At 41.2% G+C, this 19,552-nt stretch overlaps 3 protein-coding genes across 3 annotated transcripts; all 3 read right to left on the bottom strand.

The window, feature by feature from the left end:
* Positions 1 to 332: 332 nt before the first annotated feature.
* LOC109908720 (ras-related protein Rab-25-like) lies at positions 333 to 6,311 on the bottom strand. Its single transcript, XM_020507374.2, has 5 exons — positions 6,026 to 6,311; positions 2,595 to 2,790; positions 1,679 to 1,872; positions 1,160 to 1,240; positions 333 to 880 (listed from the first exon to the last, which is right to left on the bottom strand). Exons 1-5 carry the CDS (start codon positions 6,060 to 6,062, stop codon positions 753 to 755), a joined length of 636 nt encoding a protein of 211 aa, XP_020362963.2. The 5' UTR covers positions 6,063 to 6,311; the 3' UTR covers positions 333 to 752.
* A 569-nt stretch (positions 6,312 to 6,880) lies between these two features.
* LOC109908732 (ragulator complex protein LAMTOR2) lies at positions 6,881 to 11,687 on the bottom strand. Its single transcript, XM_020507386.2, has 4 exons — positions 11,473 to 11,687; positions 11,142 to 11,304; positions 9,158 to 9,247; positions 6,881 to 7,402 (listed from the first exon to the last, which is right to left on the bottom strand). The coding sequence occupies exons 1-4, from the start codon at positions 11,538 to 11,540 to the stop codon at positions 7,346 to 7,348; spliced, it is 378 nt and encodes a 125-aa protein (XP_020362975.1). The 5' UTR covers positions 11,541 to 11,687; the 3' UTR covers positions 6,881 to 7,345.
* Positions 11,688 to 12,280: 593 nt separating this feature from the next.
* Positions 12,281 to 18,376, bottom strand: LOC109908736 (ubiquilin-4). The gene is made up of 11 exons (XM_020507400.2): positions 17,991 to 18,376; positions 16,852 to 17,003; positions 16,604 to 16,755; positions 16,208 to 16,470; positions 15,732 to 15,890; positions 15,413 to 15,638; positions 15,109 to 15,248; positions 14,932 to 15,015; positions 14,665 to 14,780; positions 14,378 to 14,561; positions 12,281 to 14,160 (listed from the first exon to the last, which is right to left on the bottom strand). The coding sequence occupies exons 1-11, from the start codon at positions 18,135 to 18,137 to the stop codon at positions 14,002 to 14,004; spliced, it is 1,782 nt and encodes a 593-aa protein (XP_020362989.1). The 5' UTR covers positions 18,138 to 18,376; the 3' UTR covers positions 12,281 to 14,001.
* Between the last annotated feature and the right edge of the window lie 1,176 nt (positions 18,377 to 19,552).

Below are 19,552 nucleotides of genomic sequence, written 5' to 3' on the forward strand. Positions count from 1 at the left end.
TAGCCAAGGGCTACTTATGAGATCAATATGGTCCATGTCTGATCATTAATGGGATAACTTCATTAGATTCAAAAGTGATCCTCACAGATGGAAAACGTAGGCTATTCCATCATATTCTCATCGATCAGTTGCTGTTTGTGTGTTATACTTATTGGCATATGCATTTTTAGAGGTATTATAATGGAATGTGTGTATGATGGATTGGCTATTATTGTGAAGGAAATCAAATGTAAAAAGTTATAAGTAAAAAGGCAAGCAATAATGCACCTGGCACTTGAGTGCAAAAAAATATTCCTGTAATTGTTATAAAATCAACTCACAATAAGAATAAGCCGTTTTGGAACAATTTAAGCATAAAATAAAACAATTACATGTTACTGTACATTAAGTAAACAGAACACAAACAACAGTGGCAGCAAATGTAATTTATCAAGTTTTGTGTAAAATTATTAACATGATTTTGGCACCTGTTGTCCAACCTCATAGTCACAAAAAATACAAATATTCTGTACATCAGTTGACCACCTTTAAAAAAATATTTAAAAATGTATCCTTCCAAACAAAGTTGAATCTTAAAAGTTAACACAATCTTAGTTTGAGACATTTTTTATATTCAAATGATTTCTGGATTCTTTGGGGAAATGTACCATGGACCTCCAGCCATGTACTTACATCATCTTTAGGAATGGAAAACTCATTCTGTCTCCCCCCCCCCCCCCCCGCCCCACACACACACTGGGTGGTTTGTCCCATCAGAGGTTCCTACAGCAGGGCTTCTTCTCTTCAGGGTCGCCTGCAACTCTGGGGACGGGGCTGGCCAGAGACACGGCACTAATGGACCCCCGGGTCACCTCTTTACTGCTCACCTTCCTGTGGATCTCTGATGGAATAGGCACAGGGATACAGTATGAAATCTGGTGCAACAAACAGTGACAAAAAACGTTGACCACAAACTGCCAGTGACACAACTGCTTACACAAAACAATAAACGTGGCACAAACATTTTGTTCTGCAATGCCAACTTTCCACTCAGTTTTCCGGATGAATTACTGAGCATTGATTGCGCTACTATTACACCAAAAAAACAAGGTTAGCTAGAGAGCTAAAAACAAACAAATCGATAATAGGGTTGGTACTGTAAATATATAAAGTAAATTACCTCCAAGGACATTTTGGAATGCTGTCTCAACATTTGTGGACTCCAAGGCTGATGTCTCTAAGAACAATAGGCCATTCTTTTCTGCAAAGAGCAAGAGAGGTAGTGTTAGAGTATTTTGTCATAATTTAGGTTTGTCAAATTTGGGGTGAACTAGTGACTCAAGCCCAGTGCTTGACATGGACTAAAATAGACTCTGGTACTCATTTTGGGTGCCGGTACTGTTTATATTTACAGTAGGTGCAGGAGCTCAACAATACCTTGGAGCTAATATTCTATTTGAGGAACAGGAGCTCAAGCAGTAGAACATTTGAGGTGCCGGTACTCAGCTCCCAAGTCAAGCACTGCTCAAGCCTTGGACCAATAGGTTTTGACCAATAAAGTCTATTGGCCGATTGGCTGTTGTGAATATTAGTATATTAGCAATGCAAAACCACAATTCACTATATAAGGGAACAACATTTTGAAGTTATATGCTTTGTGTTTATCCTAGGATATATTCATTGTGCCTGGCAGCTGTACCTGCAAAGTCCTTCGCCTCCTCAGTGGGCACCGATCGCTCTGACCCCAGATCAGTTTTGTTGCCCACCAGCATGACTACGATGTGAGGGTCTGCATGATCATAGAGCTCCTTAAGCCAGCGCTCCACACTCTCATAGGTCAGATGCTTGGTGATGTCATAGACCAGTAGCGCTCCGACAGCTCCTCTATAATAACTAGGTAGAAAATATGAAAGCAAAAGAGGTGATGAGAAGTCAACACCTTACCAATAACCGGATGTTTATAGTCATATTGATACAGTATGTGATGGGTGATGCCTCTGAGTATCCATATCCCATTTTTCTCTTGAAATGCCATGTAGGCCTCCATAGTATGATACATGATTGAACCGACAAAAGATTTATAATATTCTAATAGACTTGTTTTTGATTACAGAAAGGCATTTCTAGGGAAGCAAATGTGCATGAGGGAATTATTCAGTCAAGTAATTACTAAACTCTGGACAGAGAATAACTAATCCTGCAGTGGTATAACATATCCTCAGATTTGTCTGTCATTAAATTGAATGGACACAGTTTTATTGTTTTGAAACGTGTTTCCATGCCATTAACCCTTCCAGAGTCTTTACAAAATAACAAGTCAGGAATTTCTTAAGTCAGAGAAGAAACATGTTTGAGTCTGGATGTTTATTGAGTATGTCCAGCCAAATGGATATTTAGACCAAAATGCACAAGTAGTAAATGACTGGAACAGTGAACCTGCTGTTTGTTCCTCCAGGCTATCTGGGAAAAATGTGAAACCAGTGCCTGTCCATGTGGAGTGTTTGGGCCTATAATACCACCCAAGATGCCCACACAATAGTGAGAAATGATCCCTTTGTGTGTGTGTGTGTGTGTGTGTGTGTACGTGGGTCCACAGTTTCACCCAGAGTACTCACGCGGAGGTGATGGCCCTGTACCGCTCCAGCCCAGCCGTGTCCCAGATTTGAGCCTTGATGATGAGACTTTTCAGTTGAATTGTGCGTGTGCTGAACTCCACCCCGATGGTGGTGCGGCTGTCGTGGTTGAACTCGTTCTTGGTGAAGCGGGAGAGCAGGTTACTCTTGCCAACACCGGACTCACCTATCAGAACCACTGGAGAAGAAAGAAGGGGGAGAGGAGGCATTAGTTCTAGTGCACCAGAAATATGTTTTAATATGTGCTTTACATCCCCAGTGAGTCCCCATTATGCTAATGAATGGTATGTCTATCATCTAGAAAGGGGACTAGGCGTGTTTCATCCTACGCATAGAACACTTTATTTTGCCATAGTGCAGATGCACAACAGTATCAGGCGTAGAACCTCAAGGTGCCATTTCAGGGCACAACACATATGGAATTACAATAATGAGAGTAAGTAATGGTTTTTACACACAAAACAATTCTTCAATGTATCTTTTTTTACTGTTCTAATCTCACTCATGCCATCCCATTGATTAATACCAACTCATAACTACAATAAGGCTGCTCCCTGAACTTCATGCACATAGTGTAACTCTTAGGTGAGGCCTAGGTGTGTCCTCAAACAGCCCACTCAATTTCACTAACCCTACCCTACATCCTCAGTCTTAGTCTGCTGCTCATTGTTCCCATTATATCATTAGGACTCTCTTCACAATGGTGTTCTATGACAGAAACAGCACCACACCCGTGCAAATGGTTAGTTGGCTAATTATGTTAAGTGAGGAATGTAGAACAAACCATCTGAGAAGTAGCATCAAAACCATGGCTCAGGTGTCTTTAAAATGAATTATCATGCTTGTTCGTGTTAATTATAATCCAGCAAATGGGAGCTAATATGTTATTTTTACGCTGTGTAGGTTAAGAGATAAGAGGTATGTAGTATATACAGTGATGAGGGGTCAGTTGTTGAAGAGAACCAAAGGAGAACCAGAGAGGAAGGGATTTATTGCATTGCTCTTGGGGAATTTCCTGTAATGAAACAGGCCTTCAAAAGAGGAAACAACTAAAAGAATCTGATGGTACAGTTTACGCTGATACTTCCCTATAACTATCTTGCTGTGAGCAATCAGTCTACTGAGTCCAAACAGAAGAGGTACAAGGAGCAATGAAGTCCCCTTGTATGTTTCAGTGACTCATGTCTTTGCTTCTAGAGTGTGAGCAGCTGACTCAGAAAGCCAGCCGTGGCTTACTTGACAAACATATAGGAAAATATGACCACGTCACAATGACACCATGATTTCAACACAGCCGACTGAGCCAAACACCAATTCCTGCTTTACTCTCAACCATGAGAATGTGAGCTGAACCAAGATAGACATCCAAGTTCCATGACGCACCAGCAAGGAAGATCTAAGAAATAAGTACCCAGGAAACCAAGAATGTGAAAAAGAGCAGTGTGCAGAAGGTTAAAAAAAGAGCAACATGTTTATTTAGTACAGTCACCTAATACATATTCTATTTATTGCCCTCCAAACCACAAGTGGGGATAAGATTTTGTAACTTTTATTTAACTAGGCAGGTCAGTTAAGAACAAAATCTTATTTACAATGACGGCCTAGGAACAGTGGGTTAACTGCCTTGTTCAGGGGCAGAACGACAGATTCTTACCTTGTCAGCTCAGGGATTCAATCTAGGAACCTTTTGGTTACTGGCCCAACTCTAACCACTAGGCTACCTGCTGCCCCAAATATGCAAGTATATGCAAGTATTGATTATCTTCCCAGCATGCTGATTTATGCTACAGAGCTTTAAACAGGCAATACCTTATTTGTCAAAAGCAAAAATGTTGGAGTCATCATGTTCCCAGATTTACATAATAAAGCAACTATCCAGTTTCTGGTCTCCGAACCCAGGTTAGATTTAAACTGAGGTGTAAAGCAACAGGAAAGAATGGTTATGATGTTCTACTTTGGTTTGTTTTGGGTAATTGTTCACTCCATTGGTAGATCATTGTTCTGCTTTTAGTAGGTGAGATGAAAATGTGGCCATTTCCCCTCCCATACTCAGTAACCTCTTATGCAAACAATACCCCTGGTTTCCATGGCAAATAGGACAAGAGGCCGTGAAGCACTCTACTGGCCTGGTTTGACTTTATTCTGAGGAAAAAGGGGATTAAGTCAATTGCAAAAAACTCCCCCTCATGTAATAATAATTCAGTTTTACTTCAATTGATTTATGACTGAGCAGTTCCCTCAGTGTATTTACACACAAAATATGCATTTACTTTTAGACAATCAAAGGAGGGAATCAGTTAGATTTTACTTCATGATGGTTTCAAAAATAAAATGTTATAGTAGAATTAGGCCTAGTCCTTCGTTCCACAATGAATGGCAGAAACTTACATGTGGATCAGTGAAAATACACTAAATTTGTGATGCACAACATCACCTCCTCTACCATGCCTGCAGCGTATAGGCCTTAGTAGGTCATTTAGTGTAACAGTGCAGATGTTTCTCTAGTGTGACTATAGACATAATGGAAAGAGTGATAGGCTCAAACATTCAGGAACGTGTGTTTTCCTGGAATGACATTGACAAGCTTGTGAAACTCACCACAATAACAGTTGGAGGTCGAGAATGTATTCAGTTACAGAGAAATAACATTCAAGTTCATAGAAATAGCAACATTCTTGAAGTAGCACTGTACTGACTTGTAAAATACCAACAGTAGCTTATTAATGAACCTCAAGGTTAGAGGCATTCTTAAAAGTACTGGATAAAACTCCTAGACCTGGGCCTTTATCCACAAACTGTCCCAGAGGGAGTGCTGATCTAGGATCTGTCCATACAGGGTTATTCATCATGACCTAAAATGCTAAACCAATCCTAGATCAGCACTCCTACTCTGAGACGCCCTGCACTACAGGACTGGCGTAAACATAATTGCCAATATTTATTGAGTGCATGCACTAGGCAAGACAACTTGCTTCTGAAACAGGGTGTGTCCTAGACTTTTTCTGTAATTTCAACACAGGTGAGAGAGACCTGCATCCTATCTGTGTGGTAGATGTGTTACTAACAATCTACTGTGTGCTTTTGATACTGTGCTGGCACTTAACTTCTAGCCTTAGCATACACACACTAAGTGACAGAACCCAATGGTTGTCTGTACTGAACAACACTGCACTAGCTCTACTACAGAAAAAGTAGGTTTCAGTCACTCTGATGACATATACACTATATCATTATTGTGGCTCAGTTAGTAGAGCATGGATCTTGCAATGCCAGTGTTAGGAGTTTGATTCCCATAGAGGACCAGTAAGCAAAAAAAGTCTGACAATGCATGCATTCACTACTGAATAAGAGTGTCTGCCTCATTATGTAAATGTTAGACATCAATCTGTTAAATGTGAAAGAACATGACTCACCCTTAAAGACAAAGTTGTAGGCCTCATCTGAACCCATGATGTACCCCTTCAGTGGTGCCACAATGTGAAGCCTTGTCTTCAAGTCGAGCTCTCAAAGTGTGAGGGGAGAAAGGAAAGATGACACTGGCCCAGAAGCCACTCACCCTAATCTTCAGATTTAAAAGAGCTGCACAAATACTTTGCAAGTCACCTGCCCCCCTCTATGTTTAATATAAACTTAGATTGTTTACAAGGAACTTGCTCCGCTCTGTCATCAGGTAGTTCTGCTGAGGAATGATGGGGGTTGGGGGAGTGGCTTGGTGTAAGTCTTTGGCAGGTTGAACAGGTAGGACAACAGCATGAGCAACTGTATGAAAACAATTGCTACATGCCATCTGGTGGACAAACCAAATGAGTGTCTTCAGGAAATTACTGTTTCCCCATCCCTTTTTCATGGTGAGAGATAGATCATTGCTTCCTCTGAGGTGTATTCACTATGAACCAAACGGAAGCAAACGAAACAGGGAGGGACCTACCTGCCAAACAGAACCTAATTGTTGCAAAACTGTTTCCATTGCTAAATGTTTTGCTACAGTATGCAACTAATGAATTAACCAACCCCTGGTTCTGTTAATCTCAAACCAGGAACACAAAGCAACAGTAAAAGGGACCTAGAAACAGTGTTGATAAAGGTCTGAATTGTCAAACAGAAATATATATATATATAATATATATATATATCAGTAATAATAATGCTGTCAAACAATTGGCAAGGTAATGCAATCTTACATCTGTTCAGCAAACCTGTAATGCAAAAAAACTACTTGGTACCCCTGGAACAAAAATTCTAACATATAAATCAAATACACAAAACCATTTATTTCATACCCCTGAAGATATATTTTTTTATTGATTTTTCAATTGAAAAAAACAACAACTTATGGATAGCCTGTTACAAAGGGATATCATACATTTTATTGTGTAGCAGCAACAGACAAATGTAAGATTCTGACTAGGGTAAACAGTGAAGGCCTTAATGTTAATGTCTCAGCATTTTCAGCAGTCCTCTTGAATCTCAAAGATGTACCTAGCCAGCCTTACACAAAGCATGAGCTTGACTTTTGAACTGCATGCCACAAAAGGCCAAATTACTAAAAACTCAAGCATTAAGTTAGAGCATATTGAGTATAAATATAGTAAATCAGAAGATAAATACTCAGTTCATTCATACACAGACTGCAGTGGTTCATGAAGACCAGGTAAAGCATTTACCTCAGCAATAAGAGTTCATGTATGTTCAGGGGAGACAAAATGGAAGACAACGCTCCAGCCAGACTTCCCCTATGATGCAGCAACTTGGGTTAAAGGTTCCTCCAGATAAAGCACCAGTGCTTCAGCCTAAAAATACCACACAGACAGGAGAAATATGCTTAGTATGGTATGCAGACATGATCTGTGCTCATGGCTCTTTAAATTACATACAGTTGAAGTCTGAAGTTTACATACACCTTAGCCAAATACTTTTAAACTCAGTTTTTCCACAATTCCTGACATTTAATCCTAGGATCACCACTTTATTTTAAGATCGTGAAATGTCAGAATAATAGGAGATAATTATTTATTTCATCACATTCCCAGTGGGTCAGAACTTTACATACACTCAATTAGTATTTGGTAGCATTGCCTTTAAAATGGTTTAACTTGGGTCAAACGTTTTGGGTAGCCTTCCACAAGCTTCCCACAATAACTTGGGTGAATTTTGGCCCATTCCTCCTGACAGAGCTTATGTAACTGAGTCAGGTTTCACACACACGCTATCTCAGTTCTGCCCACACATTATTATATAGGATTGAGTTCAGGGCGTTGTGATGGACACTCCAATACCTTGACTTTGTTGTCCTTTAGCCATTTTGCCACAACTTTGGAAGTATGCTTGGGGTCATTGTCCGTTTGGAAGACCCATTTGCGACCAAGATTTATCTCAAGACATTAGTCAGGAAGTTGTCGCTTCAATATATCTACATAATTTTCCACCCTCATGATGGCATCTATTTTGTGAAGTGCCCCAGTCCCTCCTGCAGCAAAGCACCCCCACAACATGATGCTGCCACTCCTGTGCTTCACGGTTGGGATTGTGTTCTTTGGCTTGCAAGCCTCCCCCTTTTTCCTCAAACATAATGGTCATTATGGCCAAACAGTTCTATTTTTGTTTTTGCGGACATTTCTCCAAAAAGTACGATGTTTGTCCCCATGTCCAGTTGCAAACCGTAGTCTGTTTTTTTATGGCGGTTTTGGAGCAGTGGCTTCTTCCTTGCTGAGCGGCCTATCAGGTTATGTCGATATAGGACTCGTTTTACTGTGGATATGGATACATTTGTACCTGTTTCCTCCAGCATCTTCACACGGTCCTTTGCTGTTGTACTGGGATTGATTTGCACTTTTCACACCAAAGTACATTTATCTCGAGGAAACAGAACGCGCCTCCTTTCTCAGCGGTATGACGGCTGCGTGTTCCCATATTGTTTATACTTGTGTACTATTGTTTGTACAGATGAACATGGTACCTTCGGGCATTTGGAAATTGCTCCCAAGGATGAACCAGACTTGTGGAGGTCTACAATTGTTTTTCTGAGGTCTTGGCTGATTTCTTTTGATTTTCCCATGATGCCAAGCAAAGAAGCACTGAGTTTGGAGGTAGGCCTTGAAATACATCCACAGGTACACTTCCAATTGACTCAAATAGCCTATTAGAAGCTTCTAAAGCCATGACATAATTTTCTGGAATTTCCCAAGCTGTTTAAAGGCACCGTCAACTTAGTGTATGTAAACTTCTGACCCACTGGAATTGGGATACAGTGGAATTCTAAGTTAAATAATCTGTCTGTAAACAATTGTTGGAAAAATTACTTGTGTCATGCACAAAGCAGATGTCCTAACCGACTTTACAAAAACTATAGTTTGTTAACAAGAAATTTGTGGAATGGTTAAAAAACAAGTTATGACTCCAACCTAAGTGTATGTAAACTTCTGACTTCAACTGTATATACTTGTTCTCTTCAGGAATAAGTCATCAGTGTTTTGTCATTTCAAATACAACACAATTCAAATACCAATGTTACCAATGTCATCCACACTCAAAGTATTCTTCCTCACCTTGGCTTTAAGCATTCCAAAGCCCACAGTCTCTTTGGCATACATGCACAACAGTAGGTTAGCTACCCGTGTAATGGCCACCCTGCCTTCCTGCAAAGAGAAGACAAGAAAGGAATAGATAAAAATGCATGCACATTGAATTTCAATTGACCTTTGATGGTGATTAGAGGTCAACCGATTAATCGGAATGTTTTCATAACAATCGAAAATCTGTATTTTTGGGTTAACTGCCTCGTTCAGGGGCAGAATGACACATTTTTACCTTGTCAGCTCGGGGATTCAATCTTGCAACCTTACAGTTAAACTAGTTCAACGCTCCAACCACCTGATTACATTGCACTCCACGAGGAGCCTGCCTGTTACGCGAATGCAGTAAGCCAAGGTAAGTTGCTAGCTAGCATTAAACTTATCTTATAAAAAACAATCAATCCTAATCAATAGTTAACTACACATGGTTGATGATATTACTAGTTTATCTAGCGTGTCCAGCGTTGCGTATAATCGATGCGGTGCGTATTCGCGAAAAAGGACTCTCGTTGCTCCAATGTGGACCTAATCATAAATACACAGAATACACAGAAGTATATATTTTTAAACCTGCATATTTAGCTAAAAAATCCAGGTTAGCAGGCAATATTAACCAGGTGAAATTGTGTCACTTCTCTTGAGTTCATTGCATGCAGAGTCAGTGTATATGCAACAGTTTGGGCCACCTAATTTGCCAGAATTTTACGTAATTATGACATAACATTGAAGGTTATGCAATGTAACAGCAATATTTAGACTTATGGATGCCACCCGTTAGATAAAATACGGAACGGTTCCGTATTTCACTGAAAGAATAAACGTCTTGTTTTCGAGATGATTGTTTTCGGATCCGACCATATTAATGACCTAAGGCTCGTATTTCTGTGCGTTATTATGTTATAATTAAGTCTATTATTTCATAGAGCAGTCTGACTGAGCGGTGGTAGGCACCAGCAGGCTCGTAAGCATTCATTCAAACAGCACTTTAGTGCGTTTTGCCAGCAGCTCTTCGTTGTGCTTCAAGCATTGCGCTGTTCATGACTTCAAGCCTATCGACTCCCGAGATTAGGCTGGTGTAACCGATGTGAAATGGCTAACCAGTTAGCGGGGTGCACGCTAATAGCGTTTCAAACGTCACTCGCTCTGAGACTTGGAGTGGTTGTTCCCCTTGCTCTGCATGGGTAACGCTGCTTCGAGGGTGGCTGTTGTCGATGTGTTCCTGGTTCGAGCCCAGGTAGGAGCGAGGAGAGGGACGGAAGCTATACTGTTACACTGGCAATACTAAAGTGCCTATACGAACATCCAATAGTCAAAGGTTAATGAAATACAAAAGGTAGAGAGAGAAATAGTCCTATAATTCCTATAATAACTACAACCTAAAACCTCTTACCTGGGACTATTGAAGACTCATGTTAAAAGGAACCACCAGTTTTCATATGTCCTCATGTTCTGAGCAAGGAACATATTGCACTTTTACTTTCTTCCCCAACACTTTGTTTTTGCATTATAAAAAAAAAAAATGAACATGTTTCATTATTTATTTGAGGATAAATGGATTTTATTGATGTATTATATTAAGTTAAAATAAATGTTCATTCAGTATTGTTGTAATTCTCATTATTACGAATAATGAGCCATTATTATTATTATTTTAATTTTAAAATCGGCCGATTAATCGGTATCGGCTTTTTTTTGGTCCTCCAATAATCGGTATCAGTATTGGCATTGAAAAATCATAATCGGTCGACCTCTAATGGTGATACTACCTCCCAAGCTGCCAACTAGCCTAGGTCATAATTTTCTACCACTATTTAACTAACGTTATAGGGCATACAACAGATTTTCTCTGGAGCCTCGGACTGTGATACTCAATGGATAATCAAAGCAAGGCAGAATTATGAAAAAAATAACATTTGGTTCATCCATAGTAACTAGACCATATAGTTCAAACTCTAACCATGCAATCCATCAGAATGAATTTGAGTTTATCTTCGTTAAAAGCTTGATGCCCATTCTTGTCATAGGCCGACCAGATGTTGCTTGCGATGGCAGCGGTCACACGAGCGTCAGTGTCCCCATAGCCAGAGTAAGCCAAAAGAGACCCTTCATTGTTTAACAATCTGCGGGGAGAACATGTAAATACGTTAGCCAAGGAGAGTGTTAGCTAAGACTTACCTACATGTAGGTAGCTGTCGTTAAAAGTCATCTTAAGAACAAATTATTAGCCAACTTAGCTAGATAGCAAAAAAGAACGCTATATTCACGTGCCTCTGCCACTCAATACTTACAGTGTGCTTTGTACTCCGCTTGTATTTGCCTGGCTGAGAACTTGTGTCAATGCTTTTGGCCGCAACATGGTTGGAGTGAGCAATACTTTGCAGAAACTCGATTAATTTAGGCGAAATTATGATGAAATGTATATTATCACCCAGTTCAGTGACTTCTTCAATAACAACACAATCCAGTCAGCTGACTCCTTCAACTTCCTGATACAAATCGTAATGCATTATGGGAATGACACTGGCAGTGGGTGCGTTCCAGACGATTGAAACCGGTCACTGGAATAATATATTCAAATGCACCAATTCAGCTCAGATCTGCCCCAATTATAGAATTGATATCCTTTTCATGTTGCTCCTGAGATGTTAAACACTTGTCCAAGTAAGGGGATTGGGGGAGAATCTGTATTAGAAGAACAGTGTTAGCTACAGTATCCTGACTGGGGCTAATTGCAGTTATTGAATAAAGTCACAATATGGTATATCAAGGGCACAACATGGCATATATCCCCATCATATTTTCAGACATGAGATTCCGATCAGTTAAAAAATTATAATAGCTACCCCGAGTAACCTCTGCGGTGAGGCCGGATGAATCTAACAATTGCATTGCTCCCAACTTCACATCCCAAGCATAATTGATGAGATTGAACTAGCCCCAGTCATTTGTTTGTAACTTACACAGCTTTCCTTTAGCCACCATTTTAGACCAAGATCTTCAAAGTGATAAGAAATTATCATAAATTGAAGATCTAAGAAATCCATGCTTTTATACATTTTGTCATCATGGAGGAAAATAAACAAATCCAAGCTCCTCTCTGGTGAATGTTAAAACAGCTTAATGCTTAATTGCCATTAAGATATTTCAATGTTTATTTCAGTTCACAATTTATATTTTCAAGCTTGGTCCTTTTATGATCTACCAAATATGCATGGTCACCACTATAACTTTCCCACCTCTCAAACTACACACAATTCCCATACAAGTTGAACAAATCATCCATATCAAGTTCATATAATTTCATAACATACACAATGTAGACTAGTGTTAATCACACCTGGTCCTAGAGGGTTGCAGTCAGTGTGAACAGGCTAAGTCTACAACATTAACTATTCATCAAGATCATGAATAGCTGAATCACATGTGTTTGCGCTGGGCTTGCACTCAATTCCAATTTCACTTTGCCAAAAGGGTGCGGATTGGCGTAAGCTTGGGCTAAATGAAGTTTCCACCACATTTCTCACTGCAGTCCAGTCCAGTGCTTTTAAATCTGAGGTGGGGTGAACAAGTGTGCATTTTGAGGATTGAGAATCTGAATTCAGCATAGGGTGCATCCCTCCAGGATCAGGAGTGAAGACTACTGGTGTAGACCATGTTTCTGAACTAAATGAATCACCACCACACACTTGATCATGTTTCTTGAAAGGTATTATTAGAATAGATAACAGAGTGACTCCAAGAAAAAGGCAGCGCTGAACAGATGTTCTTTAACTGTAGGTACTGCAACTAATATGTATGGGTTTAAGAAAAACTATTCTCTATGCTATTAGTACACTTTGTCGTTATAGATTTCACAAATTATTTTTGAATATATTGCTGAACCCAATACATACATTTTTATCAGGCACTAAACCGCTGCTTGTATGAAAATACACAAAATGGTTAACGTAAAAGGTGTCTGCATTTTTATCATTGCTCAGACTAAAACATTGAGGTCTTATCACAACCCATAATCAGAGCCTAAACGGTTGAATAATTTACACTCAATAGCATTCATTGACTCAATGTAGCATTAACTACAGAGCTCACCAAGCTACCTTGCCTGACCTTCCAATCTGAAAATCATCCCTCCCAAAAAAGCTGAAAGTGTAAGCAAACAGCTGAACCAGGGGCACTATAGTGCTCAAACAGAGAATCCAACAGCCAGGATCAGTTTTGAAGGATGTCAAGAAATGATTAAAGCAGAAGGTAAGTGGTAAAGAAAAGAGAAGGTAACTTCTACAGCTCCTGTAATAAATACTAGTCAATCAGGCATGATAGAGTGAAATTAAGTAAAAACAAGCAGGTTCTCATGACAATGAAAGAATGAGTGATTCCTCTGACCTATGATTTCAACACTCATATTCCTCCAAATTTCAACTCGTTACCGGCTAAACACAATTAAGATGGGTTAAGTCGGCAACCTCATGCATGTCCAGCAAATGGGCAGTCATTTCAGAAATAATCTCCCATAGTCAACAGAGGAAGTAGTCATGTTAGTGGTGGCGTCATTTTGCAGCGATGTCATCATTCCACAGGGTTGATATGAGATCTCTCCAATAGAAACTTGAATCTGAACACCCACTTCCTGCCCCCATATCTTTCCTACTTTTCACAGATCAGCCAAAGAGATGAATAGTAATTGGAATTCAGTTGAGTCTATCTGAGGGGCTTGTCAGACTGTGATGAAGGACTGTGTTCATTTGTAAACTCCCACTCCAGCCCTCAACCCCCCTACCTAACCCCTCTCTCCCAGTAATCTCAGGGGGCTAAGGGAGTTAGGAGGGCTGGGAGCCCAGCAGTCTCTCAATGGCAGCGTTGATGTCTCCCCCCGTGGCGATGAGGGCCTGCAGGTTGGCCTCGCGGTTGATGAAGCCCATGGCGCTGAGCTGGTCCAGCTGCTGCTGAAACCGCACCTCCGGGGTTACGGTCTGGGTCTGCGAAGGGGAGCATAACCAAAGTCAATTTTTATATGAGCCTACATGGAAAATGTTGCTGGGGTCCTATTTGAGTGACTGTTAGGAGACAAGTCTCAGTACCAGTATTAATTGGTTTTAGGTCAATGAGGCCAGTAGAAACACAAAGCTAATGCTAACCCACTGGATAATAGCAAAGTAGAAAGTCAGAAATTATGTTTGCAGCTCAATGACATACCGATGAGCTGCCTCCTCCTCCTCCAGCAAACATCTGTAACATCTGCTGCATGAGCTGCTGCTGCTGTTGGGATGGGTTAGTGGCAGCAGTGGGATTTGAGCCCTGTGTTGGGGAAGGAAGATTTTCTGGGGCCACACTGCCTCCTGTGGTTGGAGGAATCACTGGGATCCCACCAGGAGCCAAACTAGGAGAAGAACCATAGTTTAAGTGGCATCATCAATAAAATAAAATGTATAAAGCACGAGTCTGTCCAGTAAGCATCTACTGGATAATAGATGGTACAGTACCTGGGCATGAGTCCGGGGGCTTCAGTCTGTAGGGTCTGCAGGCCCTGCTGGATCTGCATGAGAGCCTGCATGGCCCGGGGGTTAGTCATCACAGACAGTGACTCAGGATTCTGCATCTGTAAAATAACCATTTAGTTGGTCAACCCAAATGATGTTCCATTTAGTCACAGTCAGAAACTCAGCACCTTCCATAACACTCTGTCGTCTTTTTTGTTGTTGTTGTCAGTATATGGAAGTAAAGTGTATAACTGGAGACAGAAATCTGACCTGTTGGAGAAAGACCGGCATCTGATGTCTCAACTGTTCCTGTAACTGGGGGTTTCCGGCAAAGAGGGGGTTGTTCAGCATTGCCTGAGGGAATTAGTAAAGAATTAAGCAAAATAGCCTAGAATATTCATCAGGACTTCTGAATCCTACTGCAGAGAGGGCTGAAGTTGTGCAGACCTGCGAGGCGAGGTCAGGGTTCTGCGCCAGCGACTGCATCATACTGCGCATGTAGGGCGCAGACAGCATGTTCTGCATCAGCTGGGGGTTCTCAGAGATCTGCTGCATCAGACTCTGCATGCCAGGGCTACCGAACACACCTGGACAGATTATAGGGTGTGGAGTGAGAGATACAGACGGATCAGCTAAGCAGCAAAACAAGGGTTATACTCAAATGTGGTATGTTAATACAGGTGTAAGGGGAAATATAGTTTTGCAGATTGACTAAAAGGTGAAAGTGCTTCTTCTGATGTAGTGGTGTTACCGTTGCCCAGCCCAGAGGCGTTGATGCCCAGGGGGTTGGAGGCACTGGGTGCAGTCCCGCCAGCAGAGGAGGTTGTTGTCGTGGAGGCACCAGTCCCCCTGATCTCTGAGGGGGTCGTTCCAGGGGGTCCCCAGGGGTTTGGTAAGGGCTCCCTGTTCTCTGTTCTGGAGGGCTGCACGCCAGAGTCCAAGTTGCCCCCCAAAGCAGAGAAGGGATTGTTTCCAAACTATGGATGGGAAAAAAGTGGACTAAGTCACACAACCGGATTTGATTCAAGACAATTAGATGTCTACATATGGTATTTGCAGGAATAAGCTACCTGCTCTCTAGCGGCACTGAACATAGGCTCCTGGATGTCTGTGTACATCCTCCGGAGGGCGTTGTAGCCCCCAGGGATGCTCTCCAGGTTGCTAAGCGCCCGGTCCTGGTTACGCATCATCTCTTGCATCATGGCTGGGTTCCTTGCCAACTCCATGGTCTGAAGAGAGGAAGGGAGTTAACATTATGCATCTGTGCAAGATCCTCCTCACATCCATTCCTCCCATCGTTCTGGGAGTGGTGCGGTCTAGTTTAAGGGTTTGGGCCTTTGTAAATTGCACTGTTACATAGACCCCTTTTTACATTTCAACTACATTGTAAGCTAACTACATAAACAAGCAAAATGGTTTGAGTAATATGCTCTTCGAGCTATAGGTTCTTAAGAGAGATTCAAATAAAGCCAAGACACACCATGATTCCCCAAAACCAATTATATGACACCTTGAGCAAAGGACCCATCTGAGCTCCAGACTTAACCTGTCTCATAAGTTCAGGGTTGTTGAGCATGTGGGAGATCTCAGGGTTGCGCTCCATCAGCTGCTGCATCTGAGGGTTTGTCACAATCATCTGCCTCATCAGGTCTGGGTTGGACATCATGTTCTGCACCAAAGGGTTGTCCATGATTTGAGACAGCATCTCCGGGTTGGACATCAGCTGTCTCTGCATCTGCTGCTGCATCTCCATGAAGTTGGCCGAGCCCATGCCCATGCCTGACAGGCTAGATAGGTCACCAAACCCACCTATGCAGACACAAGGGGGCGGTGGATTACTGGAAGGATATAGGTTAGTGCCTAGTTGTGTGGATGTTGAGTAGTTGTATGGCGATATGGCCGTCTTTCTGTGAGATGGTTTGGTGGGGACTGGGTCACTAACTCAGTAAGTTGGGTGGCTGTGTGGAGGCTGGGGTAGGCCCAGTGCCTGGTGTTGTGCTGTCATTGGGCGCTGCGCTGGGGTTAACGCTGCTGTTGGCCTGGGGGGTCCCAGAGCTGGATGCAGAGGACTGGGATGTGCCACCAACTGTAGCCCTGGAGAAAAAGCGGGGTCATTATCAACCTAAATGTTCCCATTACCTCACACACAAAATCGTGTCACTAGAATAGTGGGCAAGAAAATCTTCTTACTTGGGAGCAGTCTTGATGACAAGGTGAACAGTGAGTCCGTCCTTGATGCCGTGTTGGTTCAGTGTGTCTCCATCCTTTAAGATTTTGCCAGCAAAAATCAACACCAGCTGGTCCTGCTTGGCATTAAATCTTTTGGATATCTCCTCTTTAAACTATAGATAAGACAAATGGGAATAAAGAGGATAGGTACACACCCAAATAATTCAAAAAAACAAGTTATCTTGGCTTAGCTAGCTAACGTTAGCTAACGATGTGAATCTGCTAGCTGTCCTTTTAGTTTTATAAAGAACAATGAGGTCAAATATTAATGGTATAGGGAATCACCAAATACAACATTAACCGTGTCGCCAGCCGTGAACTTAACGATCAGTTTCCCGAGTGTGGGTATAATTTGTGGGACGTTCCAACAGGAATCTGTTCCAAAAACTTCGTAAATAACAAGGTTGCCAACAAACAACGCATACAAAGTTGTATAGCGGCAGAATAAGATACCGGGTAGGGAGCGGGCTATTTCATAAAACATTTCACTTACCACGTTTATTCCAAAAAATTTCGGTCCTCACTTTGGTAGCCTACGGACAAACATTAAGAATAAGCTACGTGGTGAGTTGATGCCTATTCGGCAGCTAGGTGATTTGATCCTGCTACTTTGTATGCGTTGTTTGTTGGCAACCTTGTACTTTACGAAGTTTTTGGAACAGATTCCTGTTGGAACGTTAAACAAATTATACCCACCCGTTTCCCGATCGGCTTTCGCAATGGCCGGAGCCTCCGTTGGCTAGCCGGTTATCAGCTAACCTGATCGCAGCTAAAGTTAGCTAGCTAGATGAGCCTGACAGAGACGTAGCTGGCTAGCTTACTCACAAGCTAACGTTAGCTAGTTGCGTAGTTAGCTAGCTCATGCTTGCTATACAGGTCTTTACACAGTGCCGATTGTGCAAAACACGAGTAAAACTACTATTAGGAACCGACTTAAGGAAATGGAGTTGAAAATAAATATTACTAGTCAGGAAAATGAGATGATTCTTCCCAATTAACATCGTAAACCTGCTAGGTAATAGTTGGCTAGCTAACTTCGATTTATGCTTATTAGCCACAGCATGACTTGCATAACTGACTGTGTAAACAAATGCGAATACCTGTGCGACAGAAGAATCCTCCGATATCGCGATCTCCTCTTTATCTTTCGGAGTTTTTACCGTGACCACGATCATGGTCTCGTCTGAGGCAGCATTTTCAACAACGTTGGAATCCACAGTGGGATCTGTGCCGCTGTTCTCCGCCATCTTTACTCCTCTTCAAAATTCACTACATCCAGAGAGGAAGAGGTGAAGCGAGAGGTTTTACTCAGCCCAAAATCTGTCCACGAAAATACGATTTGTTTGTATGGTCATTAAGTGTCGAATTTGTTCAATAAAAATGTGTATATTTTATTTGCTATGTGAGGATTATTTGATCAAATAGAAGTTTCGTAATGGTGTACCAGACGTGGCATTTCGCCAACTTTGAAAAAAACGACTTTATCGGAGTTGTGCCTGTTGTCATAGAGGTAGATAGAGGACTCATCATATAACACGTTCAAGCATGGACATTGCCATTGAGGGATTCTACCATTAAAGCGGTCAACTAGGTGGGGATTCCTATGAGTTGGGAGTTTTCAACCGATGAAGAAGAAAATCATGTACTACTTTAAATGGAGTTAGCCTCAAATGTGCTGCCAATGCTGTTACAGACGCTATAATATCACATACACAAAGATGAGTCCTCTATCTATCTCTATGGCCTGTTGTTGACACTCGTATCGGCCCACTCATTGGCTAGAATGGTGCCACGTGCTCTCGCATCGCCCGCCTTCCATCTTTGAGGACATGTATTTCCATTGTTATAGCGGTCACTTTACTATCTCGTCAATATAATAATCTTTGCTACATCACAAAACTAGCTAACAAAATTCTCAAGCTGAGATGAAAGCAGTATTACCTTAGGTTTTTGCAACGTTGAAGTCTAGTGGTGTGGGGGTGTCATTGCATTTGGCCAAAATGTATGTGTACTACTCAATTATGTATATAAACCCAGTTCTAAATCACTGTCAAATCTAAAATTGTAATGCTGAGAAAAAAAGTGGGCAAATACTTTATATATTAAATATTATATTTAATGGGGCAATCTGCAGTTGCCACGTACATTTTTGGACCCCTAAATTGATTCTTGAAGAATATAATTTATGCCTTAGTTCAACTGTCACACCCTATCAAACCCAAAATATAAGCTTGTTTTACTCCAATGTTTGTAAACAATGTAAATGTAAATAAACACTGCATCCTAAAAACTTGGTTAAAAATAAAATGTTAATATCATGGATGGTCAGTCCTTGCACCATTATGTTTATGAATGTGAGAGTGGTTTATATTTCTCCAAGGCCCATCCCTCGAATTTTTACCACACCGTAACATAGTTGGGGTCTATACCTTGTTATTGTTTTAACTGCAGATTGTTCCTTTAAAGTATTGTAGTTGTTTTGTGCGGTAATGAGCATAAAATCCCACATGCATTCATTTAATTCTTTAATGACATAAAAATTAGGGTTTGTAGGTGAATAACAGCCTATCATGCCTAATAACTCAATCAAAGCACTGCACGACCTAATGCATTTTTCCTAAAGTAATATCATATAAAAAATATTAATGAAAGCTGTGACGGA

Source organism: Oncorhynchus kisutch, linkage group LG2, assembly GCF_002021735.2.
Source record: "Oncorhynchus kisutch isolate 150728-3 linkage group LG2, Okis_V2, whole genome shotgun sequence".
In the NCBI taxonomy this organism is placed as follows: Eukaryota; Metazoa; Chordata; class Actinopteri; order Salmoniformes; family Salmonidae; genus Oncorhynchus; species Oncorhynchus kisutch.